The sequence below is a fragment of the Prinia subflava genome, chromosome 5 (genome assembly GCF_021018805.1).
Source record: "Prinia subflava isolate CZ2003 ecotype Zambia chromosome 5, Cam_Psub_1.2, whole genome shotgun sequence".
NCBI classification, from domain to species: Eukaryota; Metazoa; Chordata; class Aves; order Passeriformes; family Cisticolidae; genus Prinia; species Prinia subflava.
In genome coordinates this window covers 14,043,723-14,059,916 of record NC_086251.1, presented here as the reverse complement: position 1 = coordinate 14,059,916, position 16,194 = coordinate 14,043,723, and the positions used below count along the sequence as shown (strand labels likewise).

The 16,194-nt window shown below is 41.6% G+C and overlaps 2 protein-coding genes across 11 annotated transcripts in view; one reads left to right on the top strand and one right to left on the bottom strand.

Annotated features, from left to right (window-relative positions):
* Positions 1–2,655, top strand: part of PLEKHA7 (pleckstrin homology domain containing A7) — a 146,435-nt gene extending 143,780 nt beyond the window's left edge. For all 10 annotated transcript variants that reach the window (XM_063398086.1, XM_063398080.1, XM_063398081.1 and 7 more), the window contains one exon: positions 1,097–2,655. Coding sequence is in view for 1 of the 10 variants with exons in the window: in XM_063398081.1 (XP_063254151.1) it covers positions 1,097–1,119 (23 nt within the window). In the remaining 9 variants the exon portion in view is untranslated. The remainder of the gene's footprint in view (positions 1–1,096) is intronic.
* Positions 2,656–7,927: 5,272 nt separating this feature from the next.
* Positions 7,928–13,881, bottom strand: C5H11orf58 (chromosome 5 C11orf58 homolog). The gene is made up of 5 exons (XM_063398078.1): positions 13,441–13,881; positions 13,151–13,231; positions 11,870–11,930; positions 10,216–10,325; positions 7,928–9,440 (listed from the first exon to the last, which is right to left on the bottom strand). Exons 1-5 carry the CDS (start codon positions 13,498–13,500, stop codon positions 9,231–9,233), a joined length of 522 nt encoding a protein of 173 aa, XP_063254148.1. The 5' UTR covers positions 13,501–13,881; the 3' UTR covers positions 7,928–9,230.
* Between the last annotated feature and the right edge of the window lie 2,313 nt (positions 13,882–16,194).

The window sequence follows — 16,194 nt, the reverse complement described above, 5'->3', positions numbered from 1 at the left end:
AGCTACTTTTTCAGAAAGCTTTTATTCTTGTAAATATTGCTTCTAATGAGCTAACACGTGGGCTTATGAAGTCTTCAGTTAAGTGCTGTCGCTGTGCAGGTGAGGTGTTTCCTCAGTCCTACTGTGGTGAAGGGAGGAGACATCTGTGCTCTGGGTAACAGGGGCCAGGTTTTCAGCAGCCTTCTGTGCTCTGGTGGCTGCTCAGGGAGAATCCAAAGAGCACCCTGGTACAAGCAGGGGCTTCCTTTGTGGGCTGGTATCCTACACATGAGCTGGCATCAGAGTCTTAGCTGAGGTGAGCTGAAAATTTGGCCCTTTGTAACTAATTCTGCAGTGTTGTGTTTGATCATGCCTCTCATTGGATCATGTTAACAGAGGATTGGTTTTATCTCTAGTTCGGTTATTTTGCCACTTCAAGTATTAAAATTATGATAATTTTGTTGTCCTTACAAAGAAACATCTGTATTTGTATCTCTTCTCAGTAGCATTTGCAGAGTTTTCCCTGTTTGAAATTGGAAATAGGAAAAGGATTGTATGCAACTGCTAAGTATGCCCCTAGTTAAGACATTTGCTGTGCATCTATATTTTCCTTTTATATTATTATTACCTTTCTGATTTCCTTTGGCTTAATTTTATTGCCTGAAATTGAACAAGAAGATAAAGCAGAGGTGAAGTAGTAAAGAGGGTTGCTTGAGTAACTCAAATAATTGTACAGTGCCAGAGACTCGAGCAGGGGGCTGGGGATGACCTTCAGTACTCCCCCTACCCCAACCATTCTGTGATTCCAGACTGACTTAAAAACATGTCTAGCACATGTTTGTACAAATATATACACATAGATACACAGTTATAGAGATATATTTATATAAAGTTACCTTTTCTTTAGAAAAAGAAAGTAATTGGGATGTGCTGAGGACACAGGAACTTGAGCATCAGTGGCATCAGGAGATAATTGTTCTCTTAACGTGCCTGTATGAATTGTTCCTTCTGTCAAACTGCAAAGGGCTTACAAAAAATGTTTCCAGCAATTTCTTACTGCTTGGCACTGGTTGACTCCCTTCAATATTTAACCATGTTTTCTTTTCCTTCACACCAGCCAAAGCAGTAAGTGAACACTGACATGAGACTCCAGTCAAGTCCTGCTTTGCGACACCGTATGGAAGACAGAGGAGATTCTTTTCCAGGTTTCTGTGGAGATACTCATTGGCTGATGACATCTTCTTCTGGAAAGACATTCAGAGAATGATAGGGGGATTTTCTATGAAAATGAAGAGAACTGCAGATCATTTTTTATTTACTTCAGTTTAGTTCACACTTTTTATACAAATAAACGGCACTTTTAATAAACCCTGTAAAATACTGACAATGTATTTTTAGAACTATGTACTTTAGATTTTTTTTTTAAATCAAGGGCTGAATTAAATTTAAAATACACTTCTTGCATAGATACTAAAAGATGCTGTTACTTCCCCCTTGGGCTCAGATGCACATTGTAAAGTTCTGTGAAAAAAAACCCTGCAAATTTGAGCAAACCTAGAAGCACATTGATAGGGTATGGATAGAGCTAACATGGGTGACAGGTTTGGTGAAAGGATGTGTCAGATTGAATATTTTTGTAGAGTTAATCACCCACCTTTTTGCCCATTAAATAAGCCATTGCAAGAACTGTTAGCTTGAATTTCTAAATATTAGTAACCACTGTATAGCTGAAATTTCCCAAGAAAGCCACAACAAAAGCCAGTTTTAACTCCCATTTTTTTGAGATCCCAGAGGATTAACTTGCTGGTATCAATACACAGTTTGTTAGGTTGCCCTTGGCAGTAGTGCTGCCCCTCTGTAATAAACAGCTAACAATTTTTAATTTTTTTTTAAAGTTGAGATTTGGAAGAAGATGATTTTTAATTAAAATATGTGAAGTAAGCAATAAATATTATAATGTGTAATTTGGCTAGTAAATACATATTTTTCTCCTGATTTTTTGTTTTCAATAGACATTACAATATGACGTACTGACTAGTATGTGTCCTGGAAACAGCAAAACTATCGGAATGTGGCACCTGCTAATTTTGTATGTATGTTCACCTGGTGCTTATCTTTGCCAAACTTTGAAATTCTGTGCTGTACTTATGCACAGGGCAAAGGGTGAGGTGGCTAAAATAAGGAGAAAATAAGGTTAAATGAATTGCTGCAACTATACTTTAAAAAAACTTGTGTATGCATCAAATGCAAGACATACAAAAACTTCCCAATGTTATGTAATAAGTAGCTGAGTTCAGGTCTGGATGAGAAATAACTGAGAAATACTTCTGCAGTATTTTGTGAAACCACTAACTCGTTTATTCCCTGTATACAAGTAGAAGCTAAAAACTCCTTGGAATTGTCCTTTGTGTTTCAGACTTTAAGACAAATCATATTATATTAACACTATACGCAGAAATATTCTTAAAAGTATATATTTAGCTAATGCAATCTATTTTACCTCAATACTGCCAGTATCAACTTCAAAACCTTTTGCCAAAATAATGATTTATTTTTGCCTTTATAAAAAAGTTTTGAAAGCATAAATAAATATTTTGCAAGAAAACATTAATTTAAATAAAGTGTAACAGTTTGGAAAATGGTATATGTACAGATTAAAATATTAACATAACTGCCTCCTATTGCCTCTGTCTTGTCTGCTCGCTTATCAGTGTCTAGCTAGTTGGAAATCCAGAGTCATTTGCACTTGTATCACATTTTGCTCTTCTTTGATTCAAATCCCATTGAAGTCCCCCGGTTTTGCACTTATTTTACTGAGATTTTGAATCAGGCTCTCTCTACACCAATTCTACATTTTGATGATGATTATTATTCTTAGTTGACTTTTTGTTTTGTTTTCAGAAATATTTTCTAAGCATTTGATGAAATCTGTCTTTATTCTTGAATAGCAAGAGTGGGGTGCTGGCTGAGGGGGAGGTGGTGGGCACTGGCAAAGCTGCAGCTCACTGGCAGTGTTTGACTTTCCAGCAGTTCCCTCAAAAGACACCAGGTTGATGCAGGGCACTGGAAGTGTTCAATTCTTCTGAAAAAACAATTAAAAGTGTTTCTGTGCCTCAGTGTTGACTGCATGAACTCAAGGGTGAATGTTTGAGTCTGTGAGTCCTTGGCTTTTGACTGTGAGTGGCAGAAATTGAGAGTTGAGCTGTTTAGCATGTTCTTATCCTGTTTTTGTGGGGCACAACTAAACAGTATAGGGAAAGGAGCACAGGCAGTGCTGCTCTGCAGTTTGGGGAGATGTTCATTCTTCTTTCTTTGACTGCACACACAAAATCTGCTCATTCAAGGTTGCTTGGAAAAAAAGGATTTTGCCCTAAACAGCTACACCATTAATATTTTCAATAAAACCAGTCTTGATTGAAAGGTTTTGGTTATTCCATAGTTAATCCCATATTTAGGAAAAAATTATAAGAGTTTTTCTTGCAAAACTTTTTGTTGAATATGTGAAATGCTGTTATTAGTGACCATCTTCTGTAAGGATGAGTGTAGTTTTTAAATAGTAATGGCTAATTTTCCTATGCATAGAGTGTTTGGTTTGGGTCAATTTCCTTTTTCAGTTCTGTTTCTTTTAATTGACATCCTCTTTTCAGGGTGTTACAAGCTACTTTCTAATATTAAAACTAGAAAAAATATTGTTAACTTGCAGATCAATATAATTTTGGTCAGAAAGTGGCCTTTTTTCCCCTCTGCCTATTCAACAGTGAAGTGTTTGGGACTAATGGAACTCACTTATTACAAAGGAGTGTCAGTTCTTTTGATTGTACTGGTTTTTAATTAGTGTTTTGTAGTGTTATACCAAGCAAAAATGTTGCAGGCTGAATTCTCTTCCTGTATACAGCTGTTTCCAATTTCTTCAGCTGAAGTTACTAAACTTCTACTGCCCAGCTGCATTTATAAAAGTACAGCCTGATAGTTGTAAGTAGCACTTCCTTCATCTTTTTGTACTTGAACAGCAGCCCCGCACCCCTGTTTTTGACTGTTATTTTGAGTTCCTGTGCATTGCTGGGCTGCAAGGAATCTTGCTGAGACATTGTTTGGGTCTTGGGTACCCCACAGCCTTTTGAGGGAGGGTTGGTGTTTTGAGAAGGCAGAGGGCTCTTGACCTGTTCTGGGATTTTACACCATTATTTTTCCACCCGCACCATTTACTCCTCTGACTTCCAGATCTTTAAATATGCGTGTTTGTGTTTTATATCAGCATCTGTTCCCCTCTAGGAAACCACCTATTTCCCAGATGTCTTAGCAATTAACTTCTGAATGTTCTATGAAGGAAAGACCAGAATTACTTGGTGTCAAAACTTAGAAGATGCAGAAGGCAGGATGTGATGTTACCCCTTGATTTATGTCTGTCTGTGGGTATTTTAAAGTGTTTGCTTGTGCTATGTGTGTATCTGTGTGCCCGTGTACTGTGTGGTTATAAAAAGAACAAAGCCACGCGCAAGAAAAACATGAAAAAATTGCTATATTTTCCACACCTGGTAAAGATTCCCATTGGTTATTTGGCTGTATTCAAAAGGCTAAGATTTTTATTGCTCTACTAGCAAAAGCAACCTTTCTTCATAGTGGAGCAGTACAAAGAAAGAGCACAAAAAATCCCCACATCACAGTGCCTGAAATTCTGTTTGAACAACTGTATTGATTGGGTCTGACCCCTTTACATTTTTTTTCCATTATTTGAAAAGGTGCATCTAACTGCAGCTGAATTGAACCAACCGCAATGAACTTTCCATGAAAACTTCTTGAGATATTTCTTTAGTTCAAAGCCCTGGAATTTTAAAGAGCATTTTTAATACAAGTCTGTTGAGGTATCCTGTGCAACAACCACACTTGGAATGTTAAAGTACAGGTAAATATAGGAGGGAGGTAAAATTATAAAGGCTGCCATGAAATTGCTGGGAGATGGTGGAATAACTTCAAGTGCTAATTATAAAGTAAATAAAACCAGAAAGTATTGAATGTGTGTAAAAAGTGCAGATAGAAAGTATATGCATATTTGAACACTGTTGAGTTGTTATTTACTTGTCAGTGCTCCTGGTTGCCTTACAGAGAGTGGAAAACGGCCTTAGAAAACAGTAACAATTAGCATTTTTACAGCAGCTGTTGGTGAAATTGTGTTACCAGATGTAAACTTGAAGGACAGTGATGTTTTCTAGAATCCTCTTACCGGGAGCTGTAGCATTAAAAGCACTAAAAAAAGGAAGATATAAGAATTCAGGTAGTGAGATTGTAGAAAATAATGGCAGAGATGTATCTGCAAGCAAGGTGTGTAAGAGGCTGAAGGTGAGGGTGGAGAACAGCTTGGTGGTAGGAAGTGAGAGGTAATAAAAAGATGCAAAGGGCTGAAGTATGTAGACTTGAGCAGCAGCCAAATACTTCAGTGAAAGGACTTGGCCTAAATTGTAGAGGGGAACGTAAGAAGGAATAGCTGACAAATGAGAATGTTTCATGTCCTAGTACAAAAAAGCCTTGTGAAAGAGTTAAATGAGAGTGGGATGTTGATGGTAGTAGTGGATGAAGGAGAATCGATGATGACTTCAGGGTAGTGTTTTGGTAGCAGGACAATGGTCTTTCCTATTGCCAGTTACTGTGTTCTGTTCCTAAAGTTCTTTTCAGTCTTCCCTTTTTATTTTTCTCCACTGAATCCTCCTATGGCCACCATAAATGGAACTGGATTTGGATAGATAATAGCACAAACTATTGTGCTAGTAATTAAGTGTGAGCCTGTTCTGCACCTGCACATCAAAATTAACTCAGCTTGGGTTAAATCACCAGGTTTCTTTAATGCTGTGCAAAAACTAAGGAAACTCACCTCCCATCACGATGCTGTACACCTCTTGTGCTAAGATATTTTTCTCAGGAAAAGTGCAGAGGTGACAGACAGGCTTAAAAGCAAACAAAACCGATTTTTGCTCTGTCCCTTCAGTTGTGGGTACTTTGACACATGTCCCTTCTCTTAATCCCCTGACAGCTTCCAGGAGACTGATGCAAAGAGCCGTGCCAGGCTTTGATTATGAGATATTGCACTGCCACTTATTCTCTTTGTCTCCTGCAGTTTACAGAGGCAGCTTCAGTGCATAATTTAATCCCTGTACTGGGGACTGTAGCAAATCCATGGAGATTTCTACCAACCGTCCTCTCTGGCATCAGAACAACATGTGCACGTCGTCTTTCATGTGAATTCCCCAACCAGAGCCTTAGAGGGACCTATTGCTTTGAAGCTGGCCTATAAACTGTGCTTTCAGGAATCAAGTTGTCAGCCTTCTCTTCAGGAAGAAAGGGAGAATAAACTGCAAAGCACTTGCAAGAAACTACAGGGCAACTTATAGATCTGGTTTCCTTGGCCTTGGAGAATTCCTGTAGGATGTTGAGAATCCCTTTTTACCTGGCTTAGAAGCACCCTCTGTGGTGACTGCCAGACCTGTGGGCACTTGGGGCTGTGGTGGAGCTCACCTGGAGGGGTTCCTGGTTCCAAGCAAATGGAAGGGGAACAGGCTCACCAGTGCATTTGACCTTGTTCAGGTGTTTTCAGTCTTCCAAAGCCAAGTGCTGAGAATGCACCTGTATTGCTCTTCGTGTAAGCAAATTTTCAGTGTAGTTTAGAAACAGTGAAAACTACCAAGATGAGATGGTTGTTCTGTAACAACCCTCTGTGGCCTAACTTCTGTCCTTCCCTGAGGTGTAGGAGAACAGGCAGACTTCCTTCTGTTGAGATGTAAATTAACTGGTCTTTGAGTTGACAAATTTCAGTGGACAAGTCTGGTTTCCATAGACAAACTCAGCTGGCCTTCTTATTAGTCAGAATTAGTCTGAATATGATGTGTTCTGCTGTCATCTCTGGGAGCTCCTTCCATACCCACTTGAAAAAGCAAAGAGCTGACTGCAGTCAACCGAGACAGATTTTTCCTGTGTTCCCTGTCTCCAATGAGCTGAAACCATCCTGCTCCTATCCATGCCACTACTGCTGGTAGTGTTGTGTCAAATGTTGCTAAAACGGAGTCCTGAATTGAAACCTTCACTGCACAAACTGAGCTAAATCAGCCTTTCATGGTACATAGGGAGAAGCTTATGCTGCTTCACAGATCAGTCTGCAAGTTCTTAGAATGTTTGTAAATGTTAGACAGAAACGGACAAGACTGTGTAGAACTCTTCCTATTTTGAGCAGGTGAGTCTTAGGTCAGCATCACAGATGTTACCCCAAACCTCATCAGATATTCATATTTGGTGTTCTACTTTTGGGGAATGGAAGTTCTGTTGATTTTTTTTCTTTTTTTCCTGGTCAGAGCTGTATCTAGAATAGTTTAACTTTTTTATCTTTGTATGTTCTATTTATTTATAACTGAAACTGACAGCCAAGTCAGGGCTGAGTGGCAGAGCCCCTCATTGTGTCTGTGCAGGGCTGGCCAGCTGGATCTGCTTTTTCTCGGTCTTTCCAGATCCCAGTGTGAATCCCTGCATGGCTGCATGCTGGTGGGAGAGCTCAGAGCAGTGCTGCTGGGACAGAGAAGGCAGAGATGAGTGGCAGGCACAGCTAAAGGATTTTAACAGGGAAATGTTGGTTTAGCTTGAGTATCTAACCACAAAAACTTGGAATGGGTCTCTGAGGAAAGTAATCAGTTGTTGTCTTAGGGAGGCATCTCACTCTCCTTTCTAGAGATAGAACAGCTTTCCTAAGTCATAGTAGTTTTCTCTTCACAATGCACAAGCAAGTTAAACTTTTCCCCTATGTATTAGAAGATTGCAGTGTTGGGAAAACAAAAAAATCTACACAAATCAAGAACAGGTGATTGACTGTTAGTGTCTGCTGTAACATTGTTTTTAAAAGGGAATGAGTGGAAGAGCTTATATTAAATGTAGATGTAATAAAACACAGTAATCAAAATCTACACTCAAGTTTCTATTTACAATATTACTTTTATTTTTTCCATACTTATTCCAAGTCCTCCCCCAATAGCTGATGCTGCAGTGTTTACATTCAACTAGGCAATGATAGTACAAACTGCCCTTTCCTTCAGCTGACTGGCTTGGAAATGTCTGCACATCAGGAACTGCCCACAGAAATGGAGTCTCCAGGAGCATCCCCAGTGTCCCCTGGAACACTGCTGTGGCCGTAGTAGAGGTACAGGCCAGATGTCCTGTTCTCCCAGCCAGGAGATCTGTCTGACAAACTAAGAGGAAAAAAAAGTCTAAAAAGCTCTGCTATTTTATTCATTACATGAATGCAACGACTTTGCAAAGGAATGGATGTGTTTAGTTCTTGCTGGAAGGAGTTGCTGAACTCCTGGCTTTCAAGGCATATCAGCTTGACTTGACAGGTACAGCCTTGTGCTAATTGACTCAGACCTCCAAGTGATGCGTGTACAGGGAGAAAAGGAAGAAGGGCAGCCATACTTAACTCTTTATTCTATATTTTAAAAAAAGCTAAAATGATTTGTATATCCTTTTCATTATCAAAGTATACTTTCTCTTCCAAAGTAAACTGGTTTCTTTGGGAGGTGTTATTTTTAATAACAACTCAGTGCTCTAGCCAGGAACCAGTAATTCAAAAAAATCACTTTTCTACTGAAAGGTAGAAACAACTACAGCTCCTTCCCCTCGTTAGAAAGCCAAAGAAGCAATTAGAGCCTTCTGTTGTATTACGCTTTTCCAAAACATATTCTCTATGCAAATGCTGTAGGACTTCAGCTGGATACAGTGATCAATGCTGTCAAAAAACTGAAGAATTTCTCCTCAGCCCTGCCAACACTAGCATCTATAGACAAAATCATTTTGTAAAGCTCTAGTACATCACAGAATAATGCTGATATTGGTATTTTACAACTAATGCAACATCACGTAATTCACATGTTATCTTAATAGTTAAAAATCCAAGACTGGGGTACTAACTGAATAAACCACTAACATGAAGCTTCCTTATCTGGAATGGAATAAGGGAAGGGATAGTTCAGATAACATTGTAAAGATTGGGCAGGAACAAAACGAATTTATTTCTCCATCCAGGATTTTATACACTTTACAAAAACCAGTAATATCACTGCGCCCATAAAAATGTTATCCATGGCAACAGAAAGCAAATACTACTTTTTGTCATCTAACAGGGTCTTTTTAAAATCAAAATACAAAGATTTGTGCTGTAGCAGTCCTCCACTTTGCACTGTAACAATAAGGCTTTAAATACAAAGCTTTTACATCTGCAGTTATGAACCACTGGCTTTCACAAACATCATTTTATAGTTGCTTTTTGCTTCTTTTTTGTTTTCTGGAACCTCAGCTTCATCATGTTTTTCAGTAGCTTGTAGCTCCTCTGCAGACTCCTCTTGCTCTGAATCAGAGCCACTTTCAGAATCCTCTGAACTCTCATCAGAGGAGTGTCCAGCTGCCTCCTCTTCTTGTTCATCTTCCTGAAACTGTAAGTTCAGATTATGAGAGAGATAAAATATTATTTCCTGGAACTCCATTGCAGCCTTTAAAATTTCCCAGAGAGATTGTTTCACTTGATGGCTCTTTTCATTTTGGCACTAAAATGGGCCATGTTGCTTAACAGAGGCCTGTAAGACATGAATTATTAGACAGAAAGCAACTCCCTGAAATGGTTAATCATGCCAGCTGTGACATGCATGGATTCATCAGCCACTGGTTTATTTAGTTACAGCAGAAATCCTACAGACATCATTCAATGAGTCTGAAGTTCCAGATCACATCAGTTCGGTAATTCCAGTAGTGACACTGGAGTACTTGTCACAGAGTGCAACACAGTGGAACTAAAGGCTAGATTATCAAGAATTCACATTTGTGACTGATCTCTGAAAGGACACCTAGCAAACTGCAGCATGAGGAATGCTGAAGTAATCCTAGGATACTGCTAAAAACAATGCAGATGGTTATCCTGCCTACTTATGTATTCCTCAGCAACACCCTGATTTAATATATTTGTCACTTTGTGCCCTAATCAGTCCTGACTGCTCTGGAGCATGAAGGCATGTCTTACTTCTCAGAACAATGAGAAGCATCAGTCATTCACGAGCACTTAACTGCCACCACAGTGTACACAAACAGCAGTCAAGTGCCTGCAATAAGTCTGTCCTTTAACCCAAACCACGGAAGCCTGCATGGACTTTTAAACCCAGCACCACCTTGTCTTAGTGAAGCAAAGCCCAGTCATTCCAGGAATGAACTCAGTACCTCACTGAACCCGAGCCCGCAGTGGCGCCGGTTCCGCCCCGACATGGTGCTGTCCATGCTCTGCTGGTACTGGGACTCCAACTCCTCGTTCATTTTCTTGTCTTCTTCCCCTGCATTGTCCAGGGTACTTTGGTTATGGTTCGTTTAAATTAACAGAGACACCAAATTACAGGAAGTCACATTTCCAAAGGCAAGAAGTTTAAATATAGCCATTCTAAACTAGAATCCAGTATTACTGCATACAAATCATCAGACTTTAAAGCAACAGTAGCAAGTGTGCAAGCAGGACAGCTTTGATACAGAGAGGGAAGTTCCTGAGAGCTGATGCATTCCAGAGTTGCACTATGCAGTGTTATATTCCACAGAACAAGGTAAATGTAATCAGGGTGAGTTCTCTGTGCTTCCAGCCAACACTGCAACATGCCCCAGCAAGGAGAAACTTTGTGACCTTCACCACATAACACGGGATTACCGTGATTAAATCATCTCCCAGATATAGCATCACGCCTTGGGACAATAGCACCACTCTTGTTTATGGAGCTGTATCTGAAACTGTTTCATGCATCCCAAATTACAAGGAGCAGTTAATACAGCTCTGCACTTTTCCATCTTTAGGAATTAGCAGAAAAACTAAAATTCATGAGCTACTTCTACAGCCCCTTTATTTACTTGAGTAAGTGGTCTAAAATAGCTAAGCTATTGTACATAACTAATAGCTATGTACTTGGAAAAGGTAGGAATCTCTAATTCTGCCCAGGAGGCCTACAACAAGAGCTTTTAATTTGTATCTCTTGTCTTTGTTGTATTGCAAATCCACATTTCCTCATTTGAAAGTTAGAGTTGTATGTTATTGTAAAAGGACAAGAACTGCATGTTGGACAAAGAAGTGTTAAACCCCCAGCATTTTAACTTTTTGCTATTAACAAATGAGTACTGATTCTTCATGACTTCTAGGAGAAGCATCACTTCCTTTCTAGAAATTCAGGTATGAAGGAGTGATTCTCAGTCTCTGTATGCTAAGAGCAGCAGCACCTGGAACCAATCCTCAGGCTTATTTTGGTCCATAGATAATTTTCCATCCCGTGAAAAATGATCAGTGGAGCGCATCAGGGAAAGCTTTCTGGAATATGAGGGGAAGTTTTCTGGAATGGTGACAGCTGCTATTCCACAAGGGTTTGTAAAGGCTTCTCTCAGGCAGTGCAGCCCAGCCCAGCTTGGTGCCATGTACTTTGACTTCCTAAGAAAGCCTGATAAGGAGTTAACAGGGTCCTACATGACATCCAATTATTGCTGATTGCCAAGATGACCTGGCAGACCTTTTCAGCTTTTACCTCACTGCTTAAGGGCACAGATCTTTCTATTCAATAGGTAACCAGGTCAGGGACAAATCAACACCTGTTCTTTTCTATGTACATTTTAGTTTGGATATCCTGGCATACACTGGACTAAAAGGCAAGTGAGTACAGTCAGAGAAACCATTTGTCAGTAACCTAAAAAATCAGGAACTTCTAAAACTCCACAGCCTGACCCATCTACACCTGCAGCCATGAAACCTGAAATCCCTCCCTGCCGCATCTACCAAGCTCAGAACACTGGGATGTTCCTAGATAAGGGTTAGATTTCCACCTCTGTATCAGCTGTTGGATAAACTGACCTGTCCTGAAGTGAGAGGTTGATCTGTGGTCTCCGATAACAAGGCGGCCAGTATGTTCTTTCTAAAAGAAAAGGCAGTTTGTTTTGGAACTTTAGGGTGCACTGACAGCTCTGCCAACATCCTGGACAGCTTGAATGGAAAAGGTTTGCTGTCAAACCCTGCCACCCAACTGCAGGACTGGAAGTTTTACTAGCTAACAGCTGCTGCCTCTAGGTGAACTTGTTTTCTTTTGCTTTTTTTTGCTGAATTTTCTGAAACCCCAACAACTACACACTCTTTGCTCTTTCCAGACCCAGAGATGGTTCTATTTCACTGTTTCTTGCCACTGATATGAAAATTACACTACACGATGCTAGAAAGATGTGTATCCAGGTTCGGATCATTAACCCATTCTCTGACACTCTGTAACTGTTCAGGCCATGTATCTTACGATGGTCGCACTTTTAAACTGGTCACAGCGGCAGGTAAGACCTTCACAGTGATGATTAATTTATTGGCTCAGTAGTTGCTCATTAGCAAATATGTCCCAATAGGCAAGAACTGGCATTACACAGCAAGCAGCATTAAGTACCCAAGCGAACATTAAGATTAGTGGTAGGGGGCTGCTTTAATGGGGCACTGTATCCCTATCCACCACAAAGTCCTAACTTTCACCTCTTCAATACAGTTAGCTATTTTAGCTTTAAAATTTGCTGTAGTCAAGCAAAATAAGTTACTACAAGTAAAAATGTTTTTCTGAAAGTAAGTAAAAGTGCATAACTAAACCAACATCTTATACATGAAAAAAGCATTATTACATTTAACCAGTTTTGCAGCATTTTTTGCAGCAAGCATACTAGAAATTTAGTTGTCGCATATTTTCTCTGTAAGAATATTCCCTAGGTTTACTACTTTAGTCGTTTAGTCTATCAGCTACCACTCTTTCAAAGTTGTTTTCCAGTGACAGAGAAATTTACAGAGCTAGTACCAGGTTTGTTAGTTTGTAACAAGGCCTCTCTCTCGGAAGCGTCAACAAATAAGTTTAGGAGCTGGTCTAAAAGCATTTAAGGCGTGGGGCCGAAGCTGCGGCGCAGGGACTCGGTAACTTCCGAGCGACGTTTTGTGTAACACGGCTGCTGCCACAACAGCGGTGCAACCCAAATCCCCCTGGAAGGAGAGCCCCAAAGCTCGGCAGCTCTGCGCTGCTGTCGCTCCGCCCGGATCGCCCCAGAACCCCGCCGAGAGCACCCGGCCCTGTGCCCGCCGCCCCGGCGGGGGGCGATGGCAGCGGGGCGGCCTCACCTTCGCGGCGCCCATCAGCCGCAGGAACTTCTGCTTCCGCTCCTCGTTGCCGAGGTCCGCCGCCTCCCAGCTGCTGGAGCCCTGCGGGAGCACACGCTCACTGCGCCCGCCCGCCCCGCGCGGCCCCTCCGCCCCGCCGCAGCCCGCCCGGGCGGCCGCGGCCTGCCCGCGTCCCGCCGGGGGCTCCGCCGCCCAGCCGCGGCCCTGCCGCCGCGCCCCCCGCCCAGCCGCGGCCCTGCCGCCGCGCAGCCATCCCCCTCCCGCCGCGCCGCCGCCCCGCGCCCGGTTACATCGGGGGAGGCCGCTCGCTTCATGCCGTGCTGGCTCTGGGACTCCCTGGCTGAGCTCATGGCCGCGGCTGGGTGACCGGGCCGCGCTGCCGCCTTCCTGCCGGAGCCGCTCCCTCGGGGGCGGGCGCGGGGCGCGCCGGGACCGGTAGTTCCGGGCGGGCGGCGGCGGCGCCGCGCGGGCGGGCCGGGACTACGTGTCCCAGAGGCCCCCGCGGCGCGGCGGCCGTGACGGGCGGGCCGGGCCGGGCTCCGCCTCGGGGCGGGCGCTGCCTCCGCCGGGAGAGGAGTGGCAGCAGTGCCCGGTGCTTCCCGGCGCTTTCCGCTTCTCTCGGCGCTCGGGAGCGGGATGGCGCGGCCGGGACCCTGCTCGCTGCTCGGCTCGCTTCAGTGCCCGCCGGTGCCGCTGTTGGTGTGCCCCGCCTGGAGCCGTATGTGCGGGGCTCCAGGTGTTCCCATTCCCCCTCAGTGCCCCCGGCTGATCCCCGCCGCTGTGGTTCCGTCGCCCCCACACATGTCCAAAGCACAATTCGCGCACTGCCCCCAAATGTATTGATGCGTACAAATACCTCAAAGGTGTGTGCCAAGAAGGTGGTGCCAGACTTCACAGTGGTGCAGGGCGAGGAGCAATGGCCATAAACAAGAAGTTCCCCCTTCAACATGAGCAAAAATTTCCTTGCACTGCGGGCAGCAGAGCACTGGAACAGGCTGCCCAGGGAATCTCCTTCTCTGGAGACTTTTAAAACAAGCGATTGCATTTTTTTTTCTTTGTCAAAAAGTTAGTGTCTTGATTAGATCTTTTTTTGAACGGATTAGGTTCATTCCAGTCCAAACTATGATTATGATATGATATATGGTAGGAAATGTGATGTGGTATATAGAATATAATTATTTTCAACAGCTACTTATACAGAATAGCACTGGGATATTGATGTTTTATTTCATGTTTGCATTACTGCTTTGCTTGAGTGTGCAAGACCAATCAGAAAGGCACAGCTGTTACATTTGCTTTCTACAGGTTCTGTGGTTCTTGTTTAATAATGATAAAAGAGTAGAAATGTTAATTAATCTGAGAGAATTGTATATTTGCATCTTTAACCTTATTTAATGTATTTAAATGTACAGACTATTATATAGAGACTGTACTAATTTAAATGTTAGCATTTAAAAATTATTTCTAACAAGAGGAGTATAACTACAAAAAATCCTTTACAAAATTACATTACTTTATAAATTAAAAGCTCCATTTTCAAGGTAGTACATAGCAGCATTTTTAGTCTGTTTCACTTAATAAGAATTGTGATCATCTAATACCAGTGAAACCATATTTTTCCAATTTTTAAAAAAAGTTATGTTATTATTAGTGTTTCTGTACTATTATGCTTAAAGACCTCTATCTCAATTAAAAAGAAGTGTGAAATTTTAACTTCATGGCTATATTTCCCTAGTGGGACAAACAGAGAAGTTTGTCTTTGGGAAAAAAAGGTGTGAAAAATAAGACTGCTCAAATCAGCTATTATAATTGTGCCTTAATTGCAGCTCATTGTTAAGTTCAAATCTTTTTCAGAACAACTGAAATGAACTAATATTTATGTGTCTGACTAATGGTTTGTTAATTTTGTTTTTATTTACATTTTGAATAAGGATGTGGTGCTCTTATTTAGTGAGAGGCTTTTACAATTTTTTTTTCTCCCCTAGCTCTCTTGTTTAAAATGCTCTGGTTTTGCAAAGAGGTACCTTACTAAAGAAAGACATCCTAAACATTAATTGGCAGCCATCTACCTATGGGACCACTTAAAATGGAATGATCTGAATGCTAACAAAAATGGGTGGGTTCTCTCAGTAGCAGAATAGTTATGTAAAGATTTTGCTTATCTTCCTGCAGGTATTACAGACAAGTCTGAGGATGTGTGACTCATGAGCTTCATATAATTCCAGTAACAATAATAAATTATAAGGAAGGAGTTCTGAAAATCCTGTCATACTGGGATTCAGTGTTATATTTGCTGTATTCTTTTGTGCAACAGAGAAATGTTGTTATTCTCAGAACAAGGAACACTGAGTTTCTAAGAAGAAACATGTTCTCCAATCTCTGAGGCTGTTCTGGAATACTAACAAAACAATAGGTAAGGATTCTGAGCAATATTTGTGAGAGTTTTCCACTGTTTTGACATAGTCTCTCTGAAGACACTGTCCTGAAGTTAACATTCAGTTCTCAGGAGGTGAGGTTTTGTTGTGAAGCACAAACTGGCAGAAACAGAACTTCAAGCAAATGGCTGCCTTTGTAGAGGGAGGAACAGGAGGGAGGAACAATTGTTGGACATTAAAAGAGGCAAGAATGAGATCAGCTGAAACGACAAGTAAGGCAAGAGAATTATTTGCTGTCAGGTACAATTATCCCCTTAGACTTTTGGATATATTGCTGCTGCTGTGGTGAGCTGCAGTCTGTGGATGGGATCCATCTCTGCAGGCATGGGGTAGGTGCACACCGGCTCTGTTACAGGCCATGCCAGAAGAATCATTTGAATGAGGAGCTTCCAAGTTTTGAAGCTTGGCAGTCTGCATTATAAAAACTTTCAGGCAGACAAAACCAGGTTAAAGAAAAAAAGGAAATTCTGAAATTAAGTGAAAACAATTAGGTGGAATGGCACGACATGAAGGTGAAACTTGCTGAAGTGATCCTTGTTGAAATCATGAGATTTCATTTCCTTTCAGGGAAAGGGATGGGAAAGTTGAGGCCTAACTAGATCTTGTGGA

What these genes read in the sequence shown, in the direction of transcription:
- C5H11orf58 (XM_063398078.1), bottom strand. Translation starts at nt 13,500, where the DNA reads ATGAGCTCAGCCAGGGAGTCCCAGAGCCAGCACGGCATGAAGCGAGCG. An exon ending in AGCGAGCGGCCTCCCCCGAT is followed by an intron (nt 13,232 to 13,440) that starts GTAACCGGGCGC and finishes GTGCTCCCGCAG; the next exon opens with GGCTCCAGCAGCTGGGAGGC. An exon ending in GCGGGCTCGGGTTCAGTGAG is followed by an intron (nt 9,441 to 10,215) that starts GTACTGAGTTCA and finishes CTGAACTTACAG; the next exon opens with TTTCAGGAAGATGAACAAGA.